We start from the raw sequence: 22,493 nt of genomic DNA on the forward strand, positions 1-22,493 counted from the left end.
GCAGAAACCAACAGAAGTATTTGACCAAGACTCTTCGATTTAAACATCAACAAAGGTGTGACGTTTGTTGATGGTCACAAAGGTGTGACGGACGGACGGACGGACGGACGGCCGGTGGAGGTTTTCATAGTAAACTGCTCCCTGACGGTCGCAATAAACATACATTCTTACATCAGACAAAAGCTGAGACCCCTTACAGCTGCACAGTGCTCACACGCATGCACCACTGAAGCCGTTTATGATTATATGATGACAACCAATAATGAAAATAGCCAATCTGTGTTGTGAGCTTGCATGTCAATATGTTCACTTTAAAAAAATGTCAAAAAACATTTGTGACAATATGACATGGCCAGAATAGGAATGCAAGGTTGAAAGTGCTGAAATGTTTTGACGGTGCTTCACAATGATATTACATGTGGGAGTTATGTCTATAGCTGGACTGGTATGTTGAGAATACATTTAATCTTGACCATCATCAGGTCAAAGTTTGTGTCAGATCCTGTAGGTGACGCATGACCTTTGACATGATCTAAATGTCTCAATAGAAGAGCAGGGAGACAAGCAACTTTGATGATGGAGAGGGCCACTATATTTCCGACTTCACTCCAGAGGGCCACATTGCATATTGGTACCTAGTATGTCGTACAAAAGAATAAAAAATAGCCGATCTACAAGCTCAAAGCGCATCAGTGCGACGCGCTTTGAGCTTGTAGATCGGCTAGTTTTGCTTCTGTTGAATTGGAATCCTGAATTATGTTTTGTTCTTTTTTAATTGGAATCCTGAACATCTAACATCATCTAACATTACTTTCAAATGCATTTAGTTATACTTATTTTAATTTTATGAATGTAAAACGTAAATACGTTGGACATAAAAAAGACCAACATTTGAATACTCCTATACTAGTCATTAAGGTACTAATAGACTTGAGTAAGTTTAACTTAGTCATGTTTGTATGTTTGGAATTGTAATAACAGTTATCAATAATATTATGGTTGTTTTGATATTAACCAGCAGCAGAGGGCCGCATTAAGTGAAGGTGGGGGCCGCATGTGGTCCCCGGGTCGCCAGTTGCCCATGTATGGTATAAGTTATAAGTTATATTACAGATTGTACACAATCACATTTTGTCTCTTTATTTAGCTGAACATGTCCTTCGATCTGTACTGCAGATCTTTTAATGGTACCAGAAGTATCTCATATGAGAAACTACTACATCTAAACAGTAGGATACTGTAACTGCACACATTGAAGACACAGTCTAGCTTTAAGAAATATATTTTTAAAACCAGGGTTTGGAAGTATAAGGAAATTACAATGATATTGTGATATGAGAGAAAATATTGCCTGAGATTTGGGATATTGTTTTAATTTATTATTTTATACTTTGAAACTTTGATACTTTGAAATGACCAAACCTGCCTACTGATGATGTCATTGGTAGGTTTCTAAATTGCCCACAGCAATGAGGTGGAGCTCTTCTCCCCATGCTATTTCCAAAGCATAACCATCACCACCTAAAATGTTGTCTCGACTTCTCATCGATTACTGATTGAACTAGAATTCCATGACACAAGCTAGTGATTTGGCTGTGGCTCTAGCCACACTCAACTTGTTCCTTTGTTCGATAAGTATACGTGCAGACAGTACTTAAGTCATGTCGTTCTGTTGCATACAGTATGACTGTTTTGTAACAATGAAACAAGACAATGATGGGCCCTCGCGTGGAGTGGGTGATGATGGGAGGCCGTTCTTCTTACGCTGGCAGAGAGATACAAGCCCAGACAGACAGAGTGGACTACTGTTCACTACTGTTGACTTTGCAAAAGCTTAGGGTTAAGCCAGAGGAGCATATAATAGACTAGTATTTTTTATCAACAACTGTGTCATTGTAGCATGTACAACGTCCCTGTCGGGTGGAAACCATTTTGTCCAAAACGGTTTACTTTTCAGCATCAAGATAAAAAAAAAAGATCAGCAAAAGTAGCAGATCTATAAGCTCGAAACATGTCGGTTTGCCCCTCGTTTCGCAACTTTGATGACGGAGAGAGCCACTATATTTCCACCCTCACTCCAGTGGGCCACGTTGTATATTGTTACTGTCAAGCGAAAACCTCTCATCTCCAGTAAGAGTTGCACAAATAACCGATCTATGCACTTTGAGCTTGTAGATCTTATATTTTTGCTACTTTTTAATTGGAATCCTGAATTATCTTTTGTACATTTTTAATTACAATCCTGAAATGTTACATTTTGATTTAATTTCAAATGTATTTAGTTATACTGTACTTATGTTAACTTTATGAATTTAATGCAAATACATTGGACAAAAAATTTTGTCAGGAATGAGTACCGGACAGGAACCAAAAGAAGACGAGTAGGCAGGACAGTTCAACTCAACAGGTTTATTTTAATAACAGAACTCAAAAGCATCACAAAACTCACTCGACATAGATATACGGACCAACAAGGACACAATGCAAACACAAGGCACAGAACACCAAGGCGAAAACAGTAACAGAAAACCAAACCAACAGAACAGTAATAGCCTACTAGACAAATACAGAACATACTGAACGGCAGAAACAAGTCAGACAGTTACAAAATATACTAAATGACAGAATCATAACATAATAAGTCCAACGCATGATACGGACAGAAGTCAGAAACATCTCATTATAAGTCCACAACATAACGCGGACAGTCAATGTCCCAGGTCCGTGGCGTGGACCGTGACAAAAGACTAACATTTAATACTACTATACTACCGGTAGTCATTCAACTACAAATATAGACTGAAGTAATTAAAGTGGGTCATGTTTGCATGTTTTGAATTGTAACAGCTGAAATAAAGTATTCTGCTTTGTTTAACAATGTCAGTGAGATACTTGTTGCACTAACTAGCATTGACTGTTACGGTCTCTTTTTGTAAGACACTTTATGTATATATACTTTGATGCACCTTCTCTTTATTGGTACTGTACTGCAACTGGACAACTGAATTTCCCCCTTGGGATAATAAAGGTATCTATCTATCTATCTATCTATCTATCACATATGGCCCCCGGGCCGCCAGTTGCCCATGTATGCTGTAGTATTATCAAGTAGGGATGTTACTTTACGGGGAAAAAAACACAAAAGTTAGAATATAGACTTACAGTAAGAGGTTAGGCCTCTCTCTCCCTCTCCTGACTTTGACCCTGTCAGAACCACAGCAGCATGGCAGAGCATATACTCGGGGACCTCCCCTCCACCCTGTGGGTTGTCATGTATTTGCTCTCATGTGTAAAGAAAACTTCTATGTTGAAAAAGGCTTTTCATATACAGTAAGGTTGTTGGCTATCTATAAACTCCAGGAATATCTGTATGTACAGCACTGTATGTGCAACATTAACAGTATAGGTTACTGTATGCAGCCTATTTATGTACAAGTATGTACTGTATGATTGTACATATGTACGCACGTACATTATGTATATATACATGCATGTATGCATGCATGCATGCATGCACATATGTATGCATGTATGCATGTATGCATGTATGCATGTATGTATGCATGCTTGCATGCACATATGTATGCATGTACCGGTACGTATGCATGCATGCATTGTATTGCGTGTATGTGTATGTGTATGTGTATGTATGTATGTATGTATGTATGTTAGTATGTATGTATGTATGTATGTATGTACAGTATGTATGTATACATGTATGTATGTATGTATGTATGTATGTATGTATGTATGTATGTATGCTTGCTTCAGTCAAGAACTGATCCCCCAATTGACTTCACAATTGTCAGGTATATTTCTGAGCACTAAAGGGAAGCGCAGGGTCCAGAGTGAAGTAGTTTAGTGTTGTTTCATGAATTCTCATGACGGGGACCCCCAGACTGACACTGATGGATTTGGCTGCTGAACCCCGTTTGAAAACATGTTGGTGCCAGACACTCCTATAAGTGTTATGTAGTTCCAGTCGAACTATTAGACAAGAAGACATTACATGTTATATTTGTAATATAAAAAGTGCAGTTGCCAAAAATAGCAGATCTACAAGCTTACAACAATAAATCAGGTATTTCAACGCCATCACGGCTGGGCCAAAATACCTTTTTAATAAATCAACTGTAGATTTAGTTTGAATTAGAATTAAGAAAATCTAGTCAAAATGAAATGAAAATAAAAACTAATGAAAATCACTTTATCACTTGTTGGATAAACTACAGGCAGTGGTGGAAAAAGTAATACATTTTTTGAAAAAGTATCAATACTGTATAATACTAGATATACTCTGTTACAAGTAGAAGTTTTAGCCCACAGCGGGCTAAATCTGGCTCATTTACATTGAAGTGAAAACTGACATGTCCATTAATGAGCAAGGTCCCTGTCAAATAAACAGATCTTAACTCTTAAGTGTATTCAAAATATACTTGAGTAAATGTAGGCTACTAAAGAATTGGAATCAAAATACACTTAAAGTATTAAAAGTAAAAGTACTCATTGTGCAGAATGTCCCATTTCACATGCACGTTCAAGTTGTATTAAAACAACGTTTGAAAATAGCAGATCTACAAGCTCACAATGCGTCGCGTAACAGAGTATATCTACATTGCAGTATTGGTACAAAATGTCTGTATTCTATGTGTGATGAGGAGGGAGGGCTCAAGGGCTTCCAGGGCATTTTCTAGGGCATTTTTAATTTTTTAATTTTTAATTGTTTAATTGTTCTTTCATTTTGACTAGATTTCTAATTCTTGTATTGATTTGATTCCAATGTAAATGTTCTACTGTTGTCGGGTGGAAACCAAAACTGTTGGACAATAATCATCCCTGTGACATCATGTGGGTCTATACATCATCATTCAATATCATCATCATCATCATATGTAGCCTACTCACTTTATTTTGTATTGTGATTATGGGCTCTTTGGGGCAGGATTAAAACATTGCTTATCCAACCGAAATACAAATGATTAATTGTTGTTGTGGGCTCGCTGAAAACGAGAACATGTATGTTATCTTCATTATTTATATATATCGGTCAAGTTCTCCTCAAAACTTTGTACCGACAGTACAAAGGCAGGGCCCTTAGCCAATGAGGTGCAGCCAAAGGGTAGATCTTTGATGGTTGCAGTGACTGTCTATATTCTGCAGGTAAGTAAGTAACTGTCATGTGAAGCCAGACCAATCCTCGAGCTACTGTAGCATCACTCTCCCATTGAATTCCACTCCCCCATTGAATTCCAATTGCACTTTCCCCCATATACATGGTGTTACATGCGAGCCCACACTGTTTCGTAGGAACAGTATTTCTAGTTAATTAAAACGTATTTCAGCTTACGTTAAATGTTTTGTCAATTCTACTGTTTGCCATTGTGTTAACTAGTTAACTAGCCAATAACAAAGCCAGTTATGTGATACAGTAGGCCTATGTGTGCCTGGTTCACCGCATGGGTAGCAGGGTCTGGTTGAACTTGTATCCTCAAGCTCACAATGGGTCGCGATGTGACACTTATTATAGAAATAGGAAGTTATTCATTCATAATGTTCTCAACCCAGTGGTCCTCGGGGGGGTTCCAGGTGGTCCCCAGCTCAATGATGAGGAATTGGTAACCAAATATATGGACCCTTATAGATATTTAACTCTTCAGAGTGTAAAATGAAACCACTTGGTGTCACACACACACACACACACACACACACACACACACACACACACACACACACACACACACACACACACACACACACACACACACACACACACAATCATTTTAAATATAATTTATTCATTTATTTATAACCTTACTGTGCCACTAAATCAAGTTCACTTGCCATCGAACAAAGGGGGAGGAAGTCCCCAATGTCACCCAGGAGTGTCACACCAAATTCTGTGCCCTGGGTACAAGGATTCACTTTAGGCCCCCCCATGAATGTTCTTCATAGGGGGAGGGGGTGTAACCCATTTAGACTGGGAACGCATTATTTTGTGCTTTAACCATTGAAAATAGCAGATATACAAGCTCACAGCACGGCACAGAGTGCCACGCTGCAAGCTCGTAGATCTGCTATTTTGAAAAATTCTTTGAATATTTCAAATCCTTCTGTATTATATCTATGTCAGTGGTGCTCAAACTTTTTCATGTGAAGGACCCCCAAAAGTATTTCGTGTATATATATAATGATTTGCACACATTTTCACGACTTTTCAAAAATGGCAGATCTACAAGCTCGCAGCGCGGCACTCGGTGCCGCGCTGTGAGCTTGTAGATCTGCTATTTTTCAATCGCTAAAGTATAAAATAATGAAGGCCCCTCCACCTTGGGCCCTAAGTAACTCAGTCCCACTCCCACCCCCCTTGTGACGCCCCTGACCATGCACCACTCCCCCATATTAAACACAATAAAATGATTTGCACAAACACAAACCGATGACATTAATCACACATGGATCCCCATAACCCATTCCCACAGCAATATAACAACACAATACAACCATAAACATGTGTGTGCATGGGTGACGAGAGATGCTGGGAAGTCCCTCCCATGTCCAATGCACATCATCATGACACGCAATGCTACGTCATTGATCTTACTGGTGGTGTGTTGGGAAAGGAAAGCTGCAAGCACTAAAGGTTCCAATATTTTAACCTGTCCTTCTGTCATTTAAAAATAATCACCAACCATATCTTTATTTTCTTTTTGACAGAGTATTCATTCATCATTAATATGAATGGCCCATGACATGTGTTTCATCAAAAGTGACACCCGGCATTTTGACCTCTTTAATAGCAGCACCCTGCAAAGAGAAGCATACTTTCTGATCTGTCCTGAGCAGGGACGTGCAGAGAATGTTAGAGAGGCAGGGGCTGAAATTTCTAAAAGGGCCTTTTGGTGGAAACACCGAAAATAGCAAACTGCCAATCTCACAACGTTGTGAGCTTGGAGGTCAGCTATTTTCGGTGTGTGAAACCACACTGAACTAAGCATAATCAAGTCAATACATGTGGCGTAACGGCATGGATTTCAGAGAGGGAAGTTCTTTCAACATAAGATGCTGCAGTTCAGGAGAGTTTGGACAAGGCATGGCATGGATTTCATGCCTCAATATTTCAAATATTATTTTTTTGCATCTTTCTTAGATAATATTTGACAATTTGGCCAATGTTTGATCATTTTCTAATAGTTTGATTGATTGATTGATTGATTGATTGATTACTTTACTAGAAGTTTGCATAGGAACGGGTACAGTTTCATTACAGTACAGTGTTCACTGGTACAAGGTCAACTAAAAGGATAAACACTGCAAGAAAGCCCCCTGGCTTCTTTCAATAGGGGTCCTTTTTAAAATCATATAACATTGAATGACAGATAAATAAAACACAGTAATCTAATAAATGGTATTTATACAGTAGAGAGATTGGTTTCTTCTGAAGTAGTATGGACTTATTATTTTATTTTTATTGCATTCATTTTAGAGTTAGGCTATTAAGAAGTTATTTCGATTGTCACTTTAGAAATGTACAGATACCCTGTATGCAGGTCAGGAATTTCATGGAGGCCATGAAGGCCATGGCCGTCAGTGCCCTTCAGTTTGGCCTTGTGCCCCTCCAAAAATGGCATGCTAGGCCACAGTGGCCTTAATTGACTGATTGGCACAGGGCTGAGCATGGATCAGATTGTAATTAACAACATGTAATTATTTGACTGCAGATAGTCGACATCAAACTTAAAATCATCCCTAACCCTTAAATTCAATTAATTATTTCAATAGAGAGAGATAAAAAAAAAAAACGTTTTTTGTATTTATTTCATGGCCTTTCTGCCCTGGCATTTGGCCTTTGTGCCCTCAAAAACACCAAAGGCCAACAAGTGGCCTTGCCCCTAAAATGACAAAATTCGAGGCCTGCTTGTATGTTTAGTTTACTGTTGAGTGAGAAAACAATGTTGCACATGAAAGCAGCAGATCATCTGGGGGACCAGCAGGCGGCGCTGTTTCTCAACCTTTAAGCCCCACCCTTGACCAAAGATGGTTGAATGATCCCTCCTCTCCACAGTCACACACACACAGCTTCTCACTTCCTCTCTGTCCAAGCCTCGCCTGCTCGGCTCTACTCTCTCTCGGTGTGGTGTGTGTGTGGGGACAGGAGGACAGGACAGGAGAGGAGAGGGGGGCTGGACACTGGACAGGACAGGACTGGACAGGACAGGACAGGACAGGAGGACAGACGGGACGGGACTGTTCAGAAAGAAGAAAACACACACCATGTGAAGCTAAACTATATAAAGAAGAGAGACGTCCCCCCCAGAACGCTGCTACAACCTCCTCGGACGCAGCCGCAGGCAGGAGGAGGAGGAAAGCAGAAAGGAGGCTGTATATATATTATATATATATAATATATTCTATCATAATATATCCTGGAAGTGGAAGCAAGCAGCGTTCTGTTCCGTGCGGTTTCAGCCGAGAAGGCGAATGGACAGCCGACTAGAGAGGACACATTGTATCGAGTGAAAGGTAAACCGCTCGCCACAGGCAGCTCATTTTGTAGCTTGTCAAACTTTTTTTTTTTTAAAGACGCCCCCTTTAAACCCCCGAGACTGAGCGAACTAAATGTAACCAAATGGACCCCCCCGGGTCCGGGGGGTCCATTTGGTTACATTTAGAACGCTCTCAGGAGTCACACAAACCTGTATTTTCTTGGAAGGATAGGGAAAGGCAAGCCGTACCCCGGAGGAGGGTCCCCTATAGAGTCTGGACTGTGTGGACCCCACTTTGAGTAACACTTCTCAGGGATACATTTTCCAGTACCACGCTGTTTCTCTCTTTCTCTCTGTCTGTGTGTGTGTGTGTGTGTGTGTGTGTGTGTGTGTGTGTGTGTGTGTGTGTGTGTGTGTGTGTGTGTGTGTGTGTGTGTGTGTGTGGATAAGGAGCGGTGCTTTCATCTAGTATTGTAATGTAGGCTATAGTATTGGGACCTTGTCTTGAGGTGAAAAAGAAGGCTGCATTTTTTGGGTCGGTTTGTGTCTGTTGACATGCGAGGCAACGCGGTGGTCATGCTGCGCTGCGGTGTGAGTGAGTGTGAGTGAGTGTGAGAGAGAGAAGTGTTTGGGGCTGCTGGAGTTTAAAGTGAACTGCAACGTGTCCACACACCTTTATGAAGTGTCACTTGCACATACCTTATGAATATGAACTGTCACTTACACACACCTTATGATTCATAAGGTATGTGTAAGTGACACTTCATATTCATAAGTTATGAATAATGAACTGTCACTTACACATAGGCCTACCTTATGCATATGAACTGTCACACACATACCTTATGAATTTGAAACTGTCACTTACACACACCTTATGAAGTGTCACTTACACAATTACTTCAATTCAAAGCAAGTGTCAACAGAACACACACCTTTATGAATATTTACAAATCCAATACTTTTACTTCCAATCCACCACATCTCGGATCCAAATTCTGTACTTTTACTCCACTACATTTATTTGAAAACTTTAGTTAGGCCTACTACTTTGCAATATTAAATTACAATGATATAAAACATACACTATTATGTACATTTTACTGCGAGTACTTTTTCCACCACTGTTGTCACTTACACAGACATTATGAACTGTCACAGTGTCACTTACACACACCTGTTATTGTGCACTGCTTACATACTTACTCAAACATTAACTCTTAAATACACACTTTAACACCCCAAAGGGCCACAGTGCAAATAATAAGCTCTTGGGGCTTTGTATGTGTTTTGCTTTTGACACACATTGTACAAAGATGATTGTGCGTATTATTTATTAATTTAGTGCGATTTTGTTATATTTCCAGTAAAATGTCAATCAAACAATGTTAAATATACCTTTGCTGCATGCAGACCTTTCAGTCAATGTTGGCAACCAAGATGATGTTGTTCATTTACAGCTTTAAAGTAATATCTTTGGTTATCCATCCATCCTCTCTTTCTCATGGGTCTCCCCATATCTCCAGCTCTTTAGCAAACAATTAATACATTTTCAGGTGGGATGCCAATTTCACCCAATGAGGAGAGAGTACCCTTTTATCAGCTTAAATTGTATAGTGTTCTTCCAGTTATCTGCCTGCTCATTTCTTTGTCATCACTTCCAATTTCCCTTGTTTATCCTGTATGTTTTGTTCTCTCCTGATTGGATAACTATGGCAATATTAATTACATGGATTAAAGGGAAGTTATCTTCTCAGTCGCCACAACTGATTTCAGACATTTGGATTCTAGGGATGGGATGATATGAAAATGTCATATCCCAATTATTGTGATAAAAGAAATCGCGATTTACGATATTATCGCGATAATCAAAATCCATTATCCTGGGGTGGAATATTTGCCAAAAAATAGCAGATCTACAAGCTCACAGCGCGTCGACGCGTCGCGTTGCGACACGTTGTAAGCTTGGAGATCAGACATTTTTTGCAAAGACATTTGATAGAGTGAAAAAGAGACTGTATCAAGTACCTTTTACCAATTATCAAGGGTTTAACGGATATGCAGCTCGGCAAATAAAAGGTGAATTGATCCCAGTGCATGACGGAGGACGATATCACGATAAAGTAAATCTTCACGATACGATTATCGTGAGTGTGTTTTTATCACGATAAACGATAATATCGCTTATCATCCCATCCCTATTGGATTCCATAGAGGCCATGCATGTCTTTCTATCGAAGCATGCTGCGCAGTGAAAATGGCAGATTGATTGATTGATTGATTGATTGATTGATTGTAGTATTTATTAGAAGTTTGCATAGGGAAAGGTACAGTTTCATGACAGTCCAGTTCACTAGTACAAGGTCAACTAAAAGGAAACTTGGGTAAGCCTTGCGTCTTATTTCCATTGAGATCCTGTAGATCGTCTACTATTCTAAGATTGGAGCTTTTGAAGTGGTCAAACTAGCAGTTATGTTCTGAAGCATCTTCCATGAAATCTTAAAGTTCACTGATATTTCATATTAAAAGCAAAGGTTAAAAGCCTCAGTCTGTGAATTGAATTCTTCACCTGGTTTATGTGTATAACAGCAGGAACAATTATCACTAAAACATCTTAACTGTAACTGTAAAGTCTTTACATATTGTGTTAATTGATTAGGAACGCGTGCTAATGTGTGTGTGTGCGTGCGTGCACGTGTGATAGGGCTGTCAAAATTATTACATAATCGTCTAATCGCAATTATTTGACATAATCGCGATTATTTTGATAATCATCATAATCGTTTCCATGTTGAAAAATGTTCATATTTTTTAAAGTAAAAAAATAGTGGAAATAGCAGATCTACAAGCTCACAACGCGTCGCAATGCAACGCGTTGTGAGCTTGTAGATCGGCTATTTCCACTATCAATGTTCTTAAAGTTGTCAAATATGTCGGTAATTTCTTTGTATATTTAGGTTATGTGTCATATCTACCATGTGCAACTTCAAAGCCTAAAAGCCAAACAGAAATGTAATTGACAAAAACACAATTCCGCTCCTGTTTGGGGCCGCGAACCAGCCTCGCTGACACACGCTTGATGACAGTAGAGTGAGAGCAGCTGAGCTGGGCAGACAGACAGACGTGTGTGTGCTCTGAACAGCGAACACCCATCCACGCACCCAAAGATTAAACAGCCTTTCTCCTAAGCATGAGCAAAGATGGATTTCATTGCAACCCCCTAAAGGATCTATAATGTGATTTCTGGGGTTGTTACATCGAGACCAGTTCAGCCCGAACGCGACGCGCTCCGACGCAGTCACCAAGTCTAATCATCATCCGTGCAACTCCGCTATACATTGAGCCTGTTCGTCAACAAACTGCGCAACATTTTCTCCGATTGGGTTGGATTTTCTAGCCTAGGTGTTAATGCGGCCACGCATCCACGCGTTTTCAATGGATAAAACAGCGCATTTAAAACATTTCCTACACTGTTTTAGCTGGTTAAAGGTACAGTACGTTCGATGGTTCGAAGGTTCGAACGTTCGGTTTTTATTCAATTGAACGAACCATCTAAGGTTCGATGGTCCGTTCGGAAAATCCCCCCGAAGTTCGAATCCCTAAAACAGGGCTAGATTACAGCCCTAATGTAGTATAGTCATAAAATAACTCCTTGGGGTTCCAGAAGGAAGTGGATGATTCTCCCCGAGATGGTGATTCGTAGATGATGATTCCTATGATTCCTATGAATTTATGATTCCCCTAAGATGATGAGTGTCTGGCCTGCCCATCCCGTCATGGATATCTGAATGTTTCCCTGCACACTGGACTGTAACACATCTGGTAGATATTCAGTAGTTCTGAAGTCACGACAATGTGGGAATATGTGAGTCAGTTCCTCTTAAGGATGTGTGTGTGCGTGCGTGCAGCTGTGCACAATCTGCATGTGTGTGTGTGTGTGTGTGTGTGTGTGAGAGAGAAGTCCTCAACTGAGGATGTTCTGTTTGTTGTCATTGGCAGACAATGAGTTGATCCTGAAGTGGACTCACGGGCTCGGTTCTGGACAACAACAGTAGCAGGGGTTCCATTTGGGGCGGTTTTCTTTTCGACCTTGTATAACCCCATTAAGATACTTTGTTGAATGATCTCGTTGTGCAGCGAAACTAGCAGATCAACATTCTCACTTCACGCGACATTGCATTGCGGACTCAACACATCATAAGCTTGTAGATTTGTGCCGGCCGACCCGACCCGACCCTGTAGTATGGTGGAGTAAGACTGAAATGGCAGCTGTGACTCAGGAGGTAGAGATGCTGCGCTCTAGATTTTTCACAAAAGGATAATACCAATCCGATACCAATACACATCTGATACAGATAACGATCCGATATAGCACATATTTGATATAATTATATATAAAATATGATACATAAATAGTACAATACAATAAAACGAAAATAAATGCACACATTTATGATCGGTCATTTTTGCAGCGATCCGATGTTTTTTCAGCTGATATCGGGCCGGTGGCATCCCTACATCCAATGATCCGTGGGTCGGCGGTTCGAATCCCGGTGTCCTTGGGCAAGACACTGAACCCCACATTGCCACCAATGGGTCGGTCGGTGTTAGCTTGCCAGCAGTGGTGTGTGAATGTGGGAAGTGAGGACGCTGGCATCGACTGTTTGCCGCTTCCACCTCCCAACGTATGAATGAATTGACCATTGTAATGTGCTCTGAGTTCGCAACTTGCTTAGAAAAGCGCTATATAAATGCAATCCATTATTGAAACAAATACTCTAAAGCAGGGGTCTTCAACGTTTTTCAGGCCAAGGACCCCTTATCTGAGAGAGAGATGAAGCAGGGAACCCCACTTGTGTAAAACGTTTTAATTGCAACCGTAGGTCGCAAGTTTAGTATGTGAACGGTCACAGCTTGTCCGTATGTAAAGACCATAATGTATGTATGTATGTATGTATCCTTATTCTGGGGGAAACATTCACCAAAAATAGCAGATCTACAAGCTCATGACGCTTGTAGATCATCTATTTTTTAGTGAGATAGTTAGTGTAGATACAAAAAAAAAGAACGCACTAAGTGCAGTGCAACTCAGTTCAGTATAGAGAGTCTAAAGCCCTTTGCACACAGGACAGTTGCGTTTTTTTTTTGTTTGCTGCATGAATAAAACGCATTGGATTTGGTGTGCAATGCTGTGCGGAATCGGCGCTGCGGATCCCAAAAGGAGTCATAAAAGGAGCGATGAGTTTTTTACCGCATGCGACAAGACGCACAAATCGAACTGGGTTCGATTGAGAAAAAAACGCACGGCCGCAGCCACTCGTCGCACGGCTAATTCGGATCCGGTGTGCATGAGGTCGTAGAGAATCTTTGTTTTCTTTTAAAAAAATGAAATTGTCCGTTTTATCCGTGCGGATAAACGCGCCTGTGTGCAAAGGGCTTAAGTCTTAAATATTCTGCGGCACCCCCCCCTGGCCTGGACTCGTGTCCCGGCACCCTAGGGTGCCACGGCACTCAATTTGAGAAACCACTTCTTCAGAGGAGAGTAATATGAGTAATTTAGGAGGATAGGCAGCCTTATGAAAGGCTAGCCCTTCTGAATGATGTTTGGCACGGATTGCAAAAAAGAAAAAAAGTCCCACCACCACCAGAATGTCAGCCTCCATTTATTTGGGACATCTTGAAGTAGCTAAGTAGAGAAGTGTGGTATTATTTAGGCCTCAATCAGTGTTGCCATTTCTGCTTGTTATAAGCGACTTTGAGCTTGTTGTTTCTGTAAAGTCAATTTTGTTATTTGTGGGCTGCGTTTTTTTCCACACATATTCCCACTAGGTCAAGGAACAAAAGCCAACCTTTTCTCATTGGCCTGTTAATAGCGCCACCAGCAGGTAGAATTTTGCTAAACATATTTATGGAATGCCTCAAAAGCTCAAAGCATGCATGCAGTGTCCGATTGTCGTGAAAGGCCTAAGATTGGCGAAGAAGACATGCCACCCTTTTCACTTTGGCCTATTATAGCGCCACTAGGACACCTGCCCTGGCGGGGACCTGTGCTTGGAAGAGCACTGCTTCTTTTTTATTATTTTTTATTAAGAGCTTCATGTATGTCCTTTTTGTAATAGACTAGATATTTGTATAGAAAGATCTAACCAGGGACCTTTTTCAAATTACAGTAGCCTACATATAATTAAAAATACATAAAAAAACATTCAAAATGTTTCACCTTTTTCAAATTTCTCTTGAAAATAGCACATTTGATCGCCTATTTTGTATTTTCAAATATCCAATGCACTTCTTTTGGGCTTGTTTTCATAGACCTGGTTGCTTATTTCTCTCACTCACCCTGGCAACACTGGCCTCAGTGAAGCACTGTGGGGGAGAATCCAGAGTGTCCAGTAAGTATGTTAGACCTGCTCCAGGGAATGCATTCTAATGGACTAATGGGGAGAATTTGGGTTTTTTGTTTAAACTGGGCAAACGCTCCGCTGTATTCCCAGCAGCCTGCCCTGCATGCTTCACTGACACTACTGTGTGTTTTTCATTTTTGTGGGCTCTTAATGCAGAGAGAATGCGTTCATAATGCTTATTTTATGAGTCGTAAGAGATTGTGTTTGGAGGAAAATGCATAGGGGTGTGTGTGTGCGTGCGTGCGTGTGTGTGTGTATTACTATACTTGTGAGGGCCAAGTGTCTCAACAAGTATTAGAATTAATAAAGTTATAATTAGACATTTCGAGGTTAAGTTAGGGGTTAAGGTTAGGATTAGACATTTAGAGGTTAGGATTTGACATTTAGGGCTCTATTTCGATTGTCTTAAAGGAGTAGTTCACCCCCAAAATGATTTTTTTTCTATTGATTAGTCATGCCATGGAGAGTAGAGTTCAATAATATTTTTTGGTTTTTGTCACATTCCTAAGACAAAAATTTGATTAGAGTAAATTTACCCCCATTGATTCCGGATGGTGACCCGTTTCGAAACGGGTCACCATCCGGAATGAATGGGGGTAAATTTATTGTTATCACATTTGTGTCTTAGGAATGCGACAAAAAACAAAAAAAAATATTGAACTCTAGTCTCCATGGCATGACTAATCAATAGGAAAAAAATCATTTTGGGGGTGAACTACTCCTTTAAGTACCAGCTCTTATGCCTCAACTTAAAGGCCTGTGCATACTGTCTCCCACCGGACCTTTCGTTGGAAAGGTCTGGTTCAACTACAAAATGACGTCACTCGCATCTTCTGAAAAGCATTACCCCGAATTACAGTTCGGAAAGCAGCACGTCGGGAAGTCGGAACTCTCCGACGAAAAGTTCAATGGTTGGAGACACTATGGACAGGCCTTTAAGTTATGGCACAAGAGCTGGTACTTAAGACAATCAAAAGAGCTTAGAATTAGACTTTTAGAGCTTAGAATTTAACATTTAGAGCTTTTGTCCAAGCATAACCCCTTATCCCTAAAACTCTTTGCCTTCTTTTAATATTTTGAAAAACATTTTTAAATACTTAAATAGCCGATCTACATCGAAAGATTGTGAGCTTGTAGATCAGCCATTTCAAATATTTAAAAATGTTTTTCAAAATAGTAAAAAGAGTGTAGGAATGAGGCATGGACAGAAATAGGGCCCTTAAAGGTTAGGTTTTTAAGTAAGGATGGCATGCCCACATAACCCCTCTTCTTTTTGTTTCGATCCATTTTGTTTTGTGTTTTTGTTCAGACCAAGGGTCGGGTGTTTTAGGCACGGACGTCAAACGAAAAAGCCACTTTATTTTATTTTTTATTTTATTTTATTTTTCTTTCAATCTTTTTATTTTTTCATTTTTCAAAAACTGACATGACATGACTCACTTGGCTAACCACAATCAACAGTTGACTTTCACATTTGGACTCACATACATGTAAACATATAAACAAACATCATCTTCTTTTTACACTCATTGCCTCCCAAAAATTAGATACACAGTCTTTAGGTAAGGGGTTAGAGTTTTCGTCCCCCCTTTCATAGTTTCTTAGTTTGCGAAACCCCTCCATATAATATCAGAATATTCGTCCCCCAAATATTCCACAACTGGACCCCAGACTATGAAGAACCCACTCAAGTCTCCCTGGAGAACATGTGTGAGCCGTTCTAGTGGGAGCAGTTGCAGAACATTGTGAAGCCAGTTTGATACAGACGGTACATCGTCATCAAGCCACCGTTGCAGTATTGTCAACCTTGCACAGTACCATAGAATATTGAGTAGTCTTTTAAACCCCCTTACTTCCGGTATGGTTGGGTGTAAACCCAGGATACATTGTAATGGGTTGATTTCAATCCTGTACCCAGTTATTATTGTTATTTGATTGTTAACTTCTTCCCAAAAGTTCTTTATTTTTGGACAGTGCCACATTAGATGTACATATGTACCTACTTTTTCTTTACATCTTAAACATTTCCCAGAACATTCTTTATCATATTTGCTCCTTTGATAAGGTGTAGTTTGTAATTTATGTATAATCTTAAATTGTATTTCCTGGGGTTTGTAATTCTTACATATCTTTTTACTGTGTAACATAATATTTTTCCATTGTTGGTCAGATATTGTAATTTGGAGGTCTCGCTCCCATGCCTGCCTGCTGATATTATTATTAACTTCCCTGAAGGAGATCAATTTTTGGTAAATATAACTAATTTTTTTCTTTTTCAGCTGGCAGGCTTGTTTGACAAGTATCTCAATTGGCTCCGGTCCTCCTCCTTTATATTGGGGTATAGAATTTAAATAACTTCGAATTTGCAGAAATCTATAAAAATGTATCCTGGGTAGCCCATACTCCTCATGGAGTTGTTCAAAAGATTTCATCGTACCATCTTGGTAGAGATCATTTATAACCTGAATTCCTACTGTATGCCATTCTTTGAACCCGGGGTCAGTACATGTAGGGGTAAAATTAGAGTTGTTAACAATCGGTGCATAAAAAGACCATTTCCTATACATCAAGAATGCCTTCTTTATATTATTCCATATATTCAAAGTATTGTTCACAATGAAATTGTCCCCGATACCCAGTGATACTCTAGCATCTTTAATAAAAGGTAGGCTTGGTATTGATAACGTTTTATTTCCTTGAGGTACAAGGTCCAGCCATGTTGATTCTGGGTCTTGTTCTAACCATTCTGACAGGTTACTTATTACTGTTGCCCAATGATAATACTGAAAATTTGGTACTGCTAGGCCTCCCTTTTCCACTGGTAGTTGGAGTTTTTCTAGTTTCATTTTAGGGCGTCGGTTTTGCCAAATAAATGCAGAAATGGTTCTATGTAAATCTTTGAATAAAGTACTAGGGATAACACTAGGTATCATTTGCATGGGGTACAACATTCTTGGGAGTATATTCATCTTAATGACAGATATACGTCCCAAGAAAGATATTGGAAGCTCCATCCACCTGGTTAGGTCTAATTTAATCTGTTTTATGATGGGAATCAAATTCCTCTTAACTAAGTCCTCTAAATGATAAGGAATAAAAATACCCAAGTACTTCAACCCTATATGGGTCTCATTAATCGGAGATGTTATACTATTATTTGTGTCTCTAATTCCCAGTGGTAGAGCTATGGATTTGCTCACATTGATTTTATACCCAGAAAAGATGCTAAATTCCTTAATAATTTCCAATACTGCTGGGATTGTTCTCTTAGGATTGCTAAGGAATAATAAAATGTCATCTGCATACAGCGAGATGACATGATCTTTTACTCCACTATTGATACCCGTTACTTGTGGGTGTGTTCTAATGGCCTCGGCCAAGGGTTCAATGGCTACAGTAAATAGGAGTGCCGACAGGGGGCAACCCTGGCGGCAAGAGCGTTCTAGAGTAAACTGAGGTGATACAAAACCATTCGTCATGACCATAGCTTGTGGGGAAGTATACAGTAATTTCACCCAACTTATAAACGCATTGCCCATTGAAAATCGCTCCATAACCTTAAACATGTATTTCCATTCAATTCGATCATATGCTTTTTCGGCATCTAGGGAGATCACTGCCGCGTCCATTTGTTTATGTTTTGCGTACTGAATGACCCCCAATAGACGTCTTATATTAGTATAGGAGTGGCGGCCTTGTACAAACCCTGTTTGGTCGGTCCCAATGATGGTTGGTAATATAGGGTTTAATCTTTTTGCTATGAGTTTGGCCAATATTTTATTATCTACACTTTGTAAACTAATTGGTCTATATGAGGAGGGCTCCTCTAGGTTTTTGCCTTCCTTTGGTATTAAAGTTATACTAGCTACTTGTGTTGACTTCGGTAAACTTTGATTTAGTAATGAATGTTCATACATTCTTAATAAGAGTGGAGTTAAAATGTCTTTAAATGTTTTGTATATTTCTGGGGGGAACCCATCCGGGCCGGCCGCTTTCCCCGAAGGGATGTCATCAATAGCCTCCTTTATTTCTTCTAATGTGACTGGTTTATTTAAAGTTTGTTGTTGTTCATCTTTTATTTGAGTTAAATTAATTTTTTCCAAAAATGCATTCATTTGGGGGTCACTGTCACGTACTTCTGATGTATACAGTAATTTATAATAATTTGTGAAAATGGCATTGATCTCCTCAGATTCAAAACAGCGCTTTCCATTTGTGTCCTTCAGGCATGCAACCGAATTATGATTTTTACGTTTATTTACAAGTTTGGAAAGTAATTTGCCTGATTTATTCCCATGTTCATATAATTTGTGTTTTTTGGCAAATAATGATTTCTCCGCTTGTTGGGAAATTACTGTATTTAATGCAGTCCTTACTACCATCATTTTATCGTAATTATTTTTTGTTGGATGTTGCTTATGCTTCTGTTCACAATTTATTAATTCTTTTTCTAATTTATTTTGTTCAAGTACCATCCTTTTCTTTTTCTTACTGCAAAATGAGATAATTAATCCTCTTAAGTACACCTTGGTAGTTTCCCAGAGTATAGAGGGATCAACTGCACCATTATCATTTATTTCCAGAAATATGGGTAGCTCTGTCCTAATGTATTCCCCAAATTCTGGGTCAGACAAAATGGCTTTGTTACATTGCCATCTATAAGTATGTTTTGGGCTTTGCAAATACAGTTTGAGTGAAATTGGGGCATGGTCAGATATATGGATTGACCCAATACTGCATTTTGTTACTGATGCTGCTAAGGTGCGTGGTATTAAAAAATAGTCTAATCTACTGTAACAGTGATGGGGATTTGAATAGAATGTAAAATCTTTTTCTAATGGGTTTTTTAATCGCCATACATCTACCCATCCCATTTCATCCATTATTTTATTAATTGTTTTAGCACTCTTTGTTAGGCTTCTACCTTGTGGCACCCTGTCTAGATTGTAATTTAAGATATTGTTCCAATCTCCAGCAATGATAGTATTTAGAGATGGAAAGGGACTTACTAATTCGGCCATTTTACTAAAAAAGGTTGGTGGTGAATTGGGTGGGGCGTATATGTTCAGTATAACTGTATTTTCTCCATACAAGTGTCCCTGTATCAATATATAACACCCATTTGGGTCACTTTGTACTGTCTCTATAATGAACGGCAATTGTTTCCTAATAAGGATTGCCACCCCTCTACTTCTAGTGTTGTAAGAAGCTGAATATACTTGTCCCACCCAGTCTTTTTTTAGTTTTTCATGTTCAACCTTACTTAAATGGGTCTCCTGGAGTAGAGCAATATCAACTTTCTCTTTTTTAAGAAAGGTTAGTATTTTTTTCTTTTTGATTGGGTGGTTTACCCCTTTAATGTTCCAACTGTAAACGTTTAATTCATTAGAACTTGACATTATTTGTTTTGAATGTGTATTTTAAGTAATAGTGACTTGCTCCATTCAGGTCTCGCCATTCAAGTTCAATCCTAGCTTTAGTTGGCATGAGCTTAGACAGAAGATGATATAATAGACAACATGATCTACATAGATCACACAAAAAACATAAAACACTTAACATATTCCCTCTCCCTCCCTTAATGCTCCAACTTATGGAGTTTCCAGAGGCTCTCCCCTTCACCTCCCTGGTACACTCCACGAGAAACATATCCTACCCCTACATTCATGTGGCTCATGTCAGTTTCAGTTTATTCCTAATGACTTAAATTGTATTATACCAACTAAGTTAATATCCATCCCCTTCACCATGTTTGGGGGATCAGTACAAATACATCATTTTTATTATATTAAAACGTTTTAATTTTGTTAAATCCCAAGACTTGTTCTCACTATTTAAAATATTTTATTCTTAAGTGTTTAACTACTACATACTGAGCTTCCTCTTCAAAACCCCATTCTTCCGCTGTGTCCATCATTTCTTTTCCCCATCCCATTTGAGTAACTCCAATGCCCACACTAGTCCATCTTTTCAATATCCACACAGAGATCAGAATGTCCCCCCTCCTCTCCCTCCCTCCCTCCCCCCTCCCCCCATCCCACTCCATTCCCCTCAACTAATTACTAATAACCAAGAACAAAACAAAAAAAAGATAATAAGGAAGAATAGGAGAAGGAAAGGAAAGGGAAGAGAGAAGGGAGAAGGAGAAAGAGAGAGATTTAGAGAGAAAAAAAAGAGATAACGGGTGATATAATTTTCTTAAAGAAAAATAGAGAAGAAGACAATAGAAAGCGAAAATAAAAAAGGAAACATGGGTTAAATATTCTACTTTTTGTCCATTATACTGTGTTCTGATACAGACGTATTTGTGCCCACGCAAGCGTGGACACGCATATAAGATACCCATGTGTCCACATTGCGAAATTCAAATGAATGCTTGTATGCAAATCAACAACCTAGATCTTAATTGTATATGGTTTTAGCGTCCGCATACATGCGTCTCCGTCTCTGTGTTGTGTTGTGTGCAGTGCGTGTATGCGTGCGCGCGCGCATGTGTCCGTTGCTCGCGTATACTCGTCTGTTCTAACGGGTCTCGCGAGCACATCATGCATGCACGCGCGTGTCTGTGTGTATGTGCTGTGTGTCAGTGTGTGTGCTGTGTGTCAGTGTGTGTGTGTGTGTGCGAGAGTTACAGTTTAGGATGCGATGTCACTCCAGCTCCTTTAGGAATTCTTCCACCTCCTTGGGTTTGCGAAAAAGACGTGGTTTACCATCTCCTTGTTTGATGCGTAGGACGGCTGGATGGAGAAGAGAATATTCTATATTCTTTTCTCGTAGTTTCTTCTTGTAAGGCAGGAACTCGCGTCGCTGCTTTAGAACCTCTGGACTGACTTCGTTGTTGACGTAAATCCTGCATCCATCGTTGATCTGGAGCTCCCCTTTCTGTCTGGCCAGGCGAAGTACCTTTGCTTTATCCTGGAAACTCAGGAACTCCACGACGATCTGCCTTGGTGTGTCCGTCCTCGCATGGGAATCTCTCCGTGCTGGTCCCGCTGGGGCACGCCGGGCGCTCTCCACCGCAGGGCCGTTGTTAGCAAAGTTGTCGGCTCCAAACAGGTACTGTATTAACTGCTGTACATATGCCACGCTGTTCTGTCCTTCTGCTTTCTCTGGAATGTTTGCTATACGGATCCGTTTGCGTGTATTGTAGCTCTCCATTGAGTCGATCTTCTGTTTCAGATATTTGTTTTCTTTTTCCATTGTATTCATGCGAGTTTTTAACTCTTCCACATTGTCTTCATTGCCGCTGACTCTCTGTTGTACCTCAGTGATCTGTTCACCAAGCATTTCAAGTTTGTTGTTGACTTCGTTCAGCGCAGTGTGTATAGTTGCATTCACGTTGTCAATCTTGGTTGTTAGTTCTGCTTTACACTGGTTGATTGCGTCCATAAGCATCTGCATGGAGATTTGGCTTTGTTCTGCCATGTCGGCGTCTCGGTCTGGGTTTTCTCCGAGTAGAAGTTGTCAGGAATAGTAGTTTATCACTTCGGTTATCTCTTTCAGTAGCTTGAGAGTATTGTCCTTCTGTAGTTCTTCTTTTTGTTTTAAAACTTGTTGGTTATATCATTATTTAAAAATAACTGACGCAGCCCGTGCGGTGCGACTC

At 39.8% G+C, this 22,493-nt stretch overlaps 1 protein-coding gene across 2 annotated transcripts in view; it reads left to right on the forward strand.

The window, feature by feature from the left end:
- The first annotated feature begins 8,210 nt into the window (after window positions 1-8,210).
- LOC308296336 (cell surface hyaluronidase-like) overlaps window positions 8,211-22,493 on the forward strand; it is a 156,203-nt gene continuing 141,920 nt past the window's right edge. The window contains exon 1 of one of the 2 annotated variants that reach the window (XM_080739584.1): window positions 8,211-8,520. Coding sequence is in view for 1 of the 2 variants with exons in the window: in XM_080739583.1 (XP_080595709.1) it covers window positions 21,854-21,943 (90 nt within the window). In the remaining variant the exon portion in view is untranslated. Of the gene's footprint in view, window positions 8,521-21,822; window positions 21,944-22,493 lie in introns of those variants that run through there. The other variant, XM_080739583.1, reaches the window with a different exon arrangement.

This window comes from Nannobrachium achirus (genome assembly GCF_963921795.1).
Source record: "Nannobrachium achirus genome assembly, chromosome: 12".
NCBI classification, from domain to species: Eukaryota; Metazoa; Chordata; class Actinopteri; order Myctophiformes; family Myctophidae; genus Nannobrachium; species Nannobrachium achirus.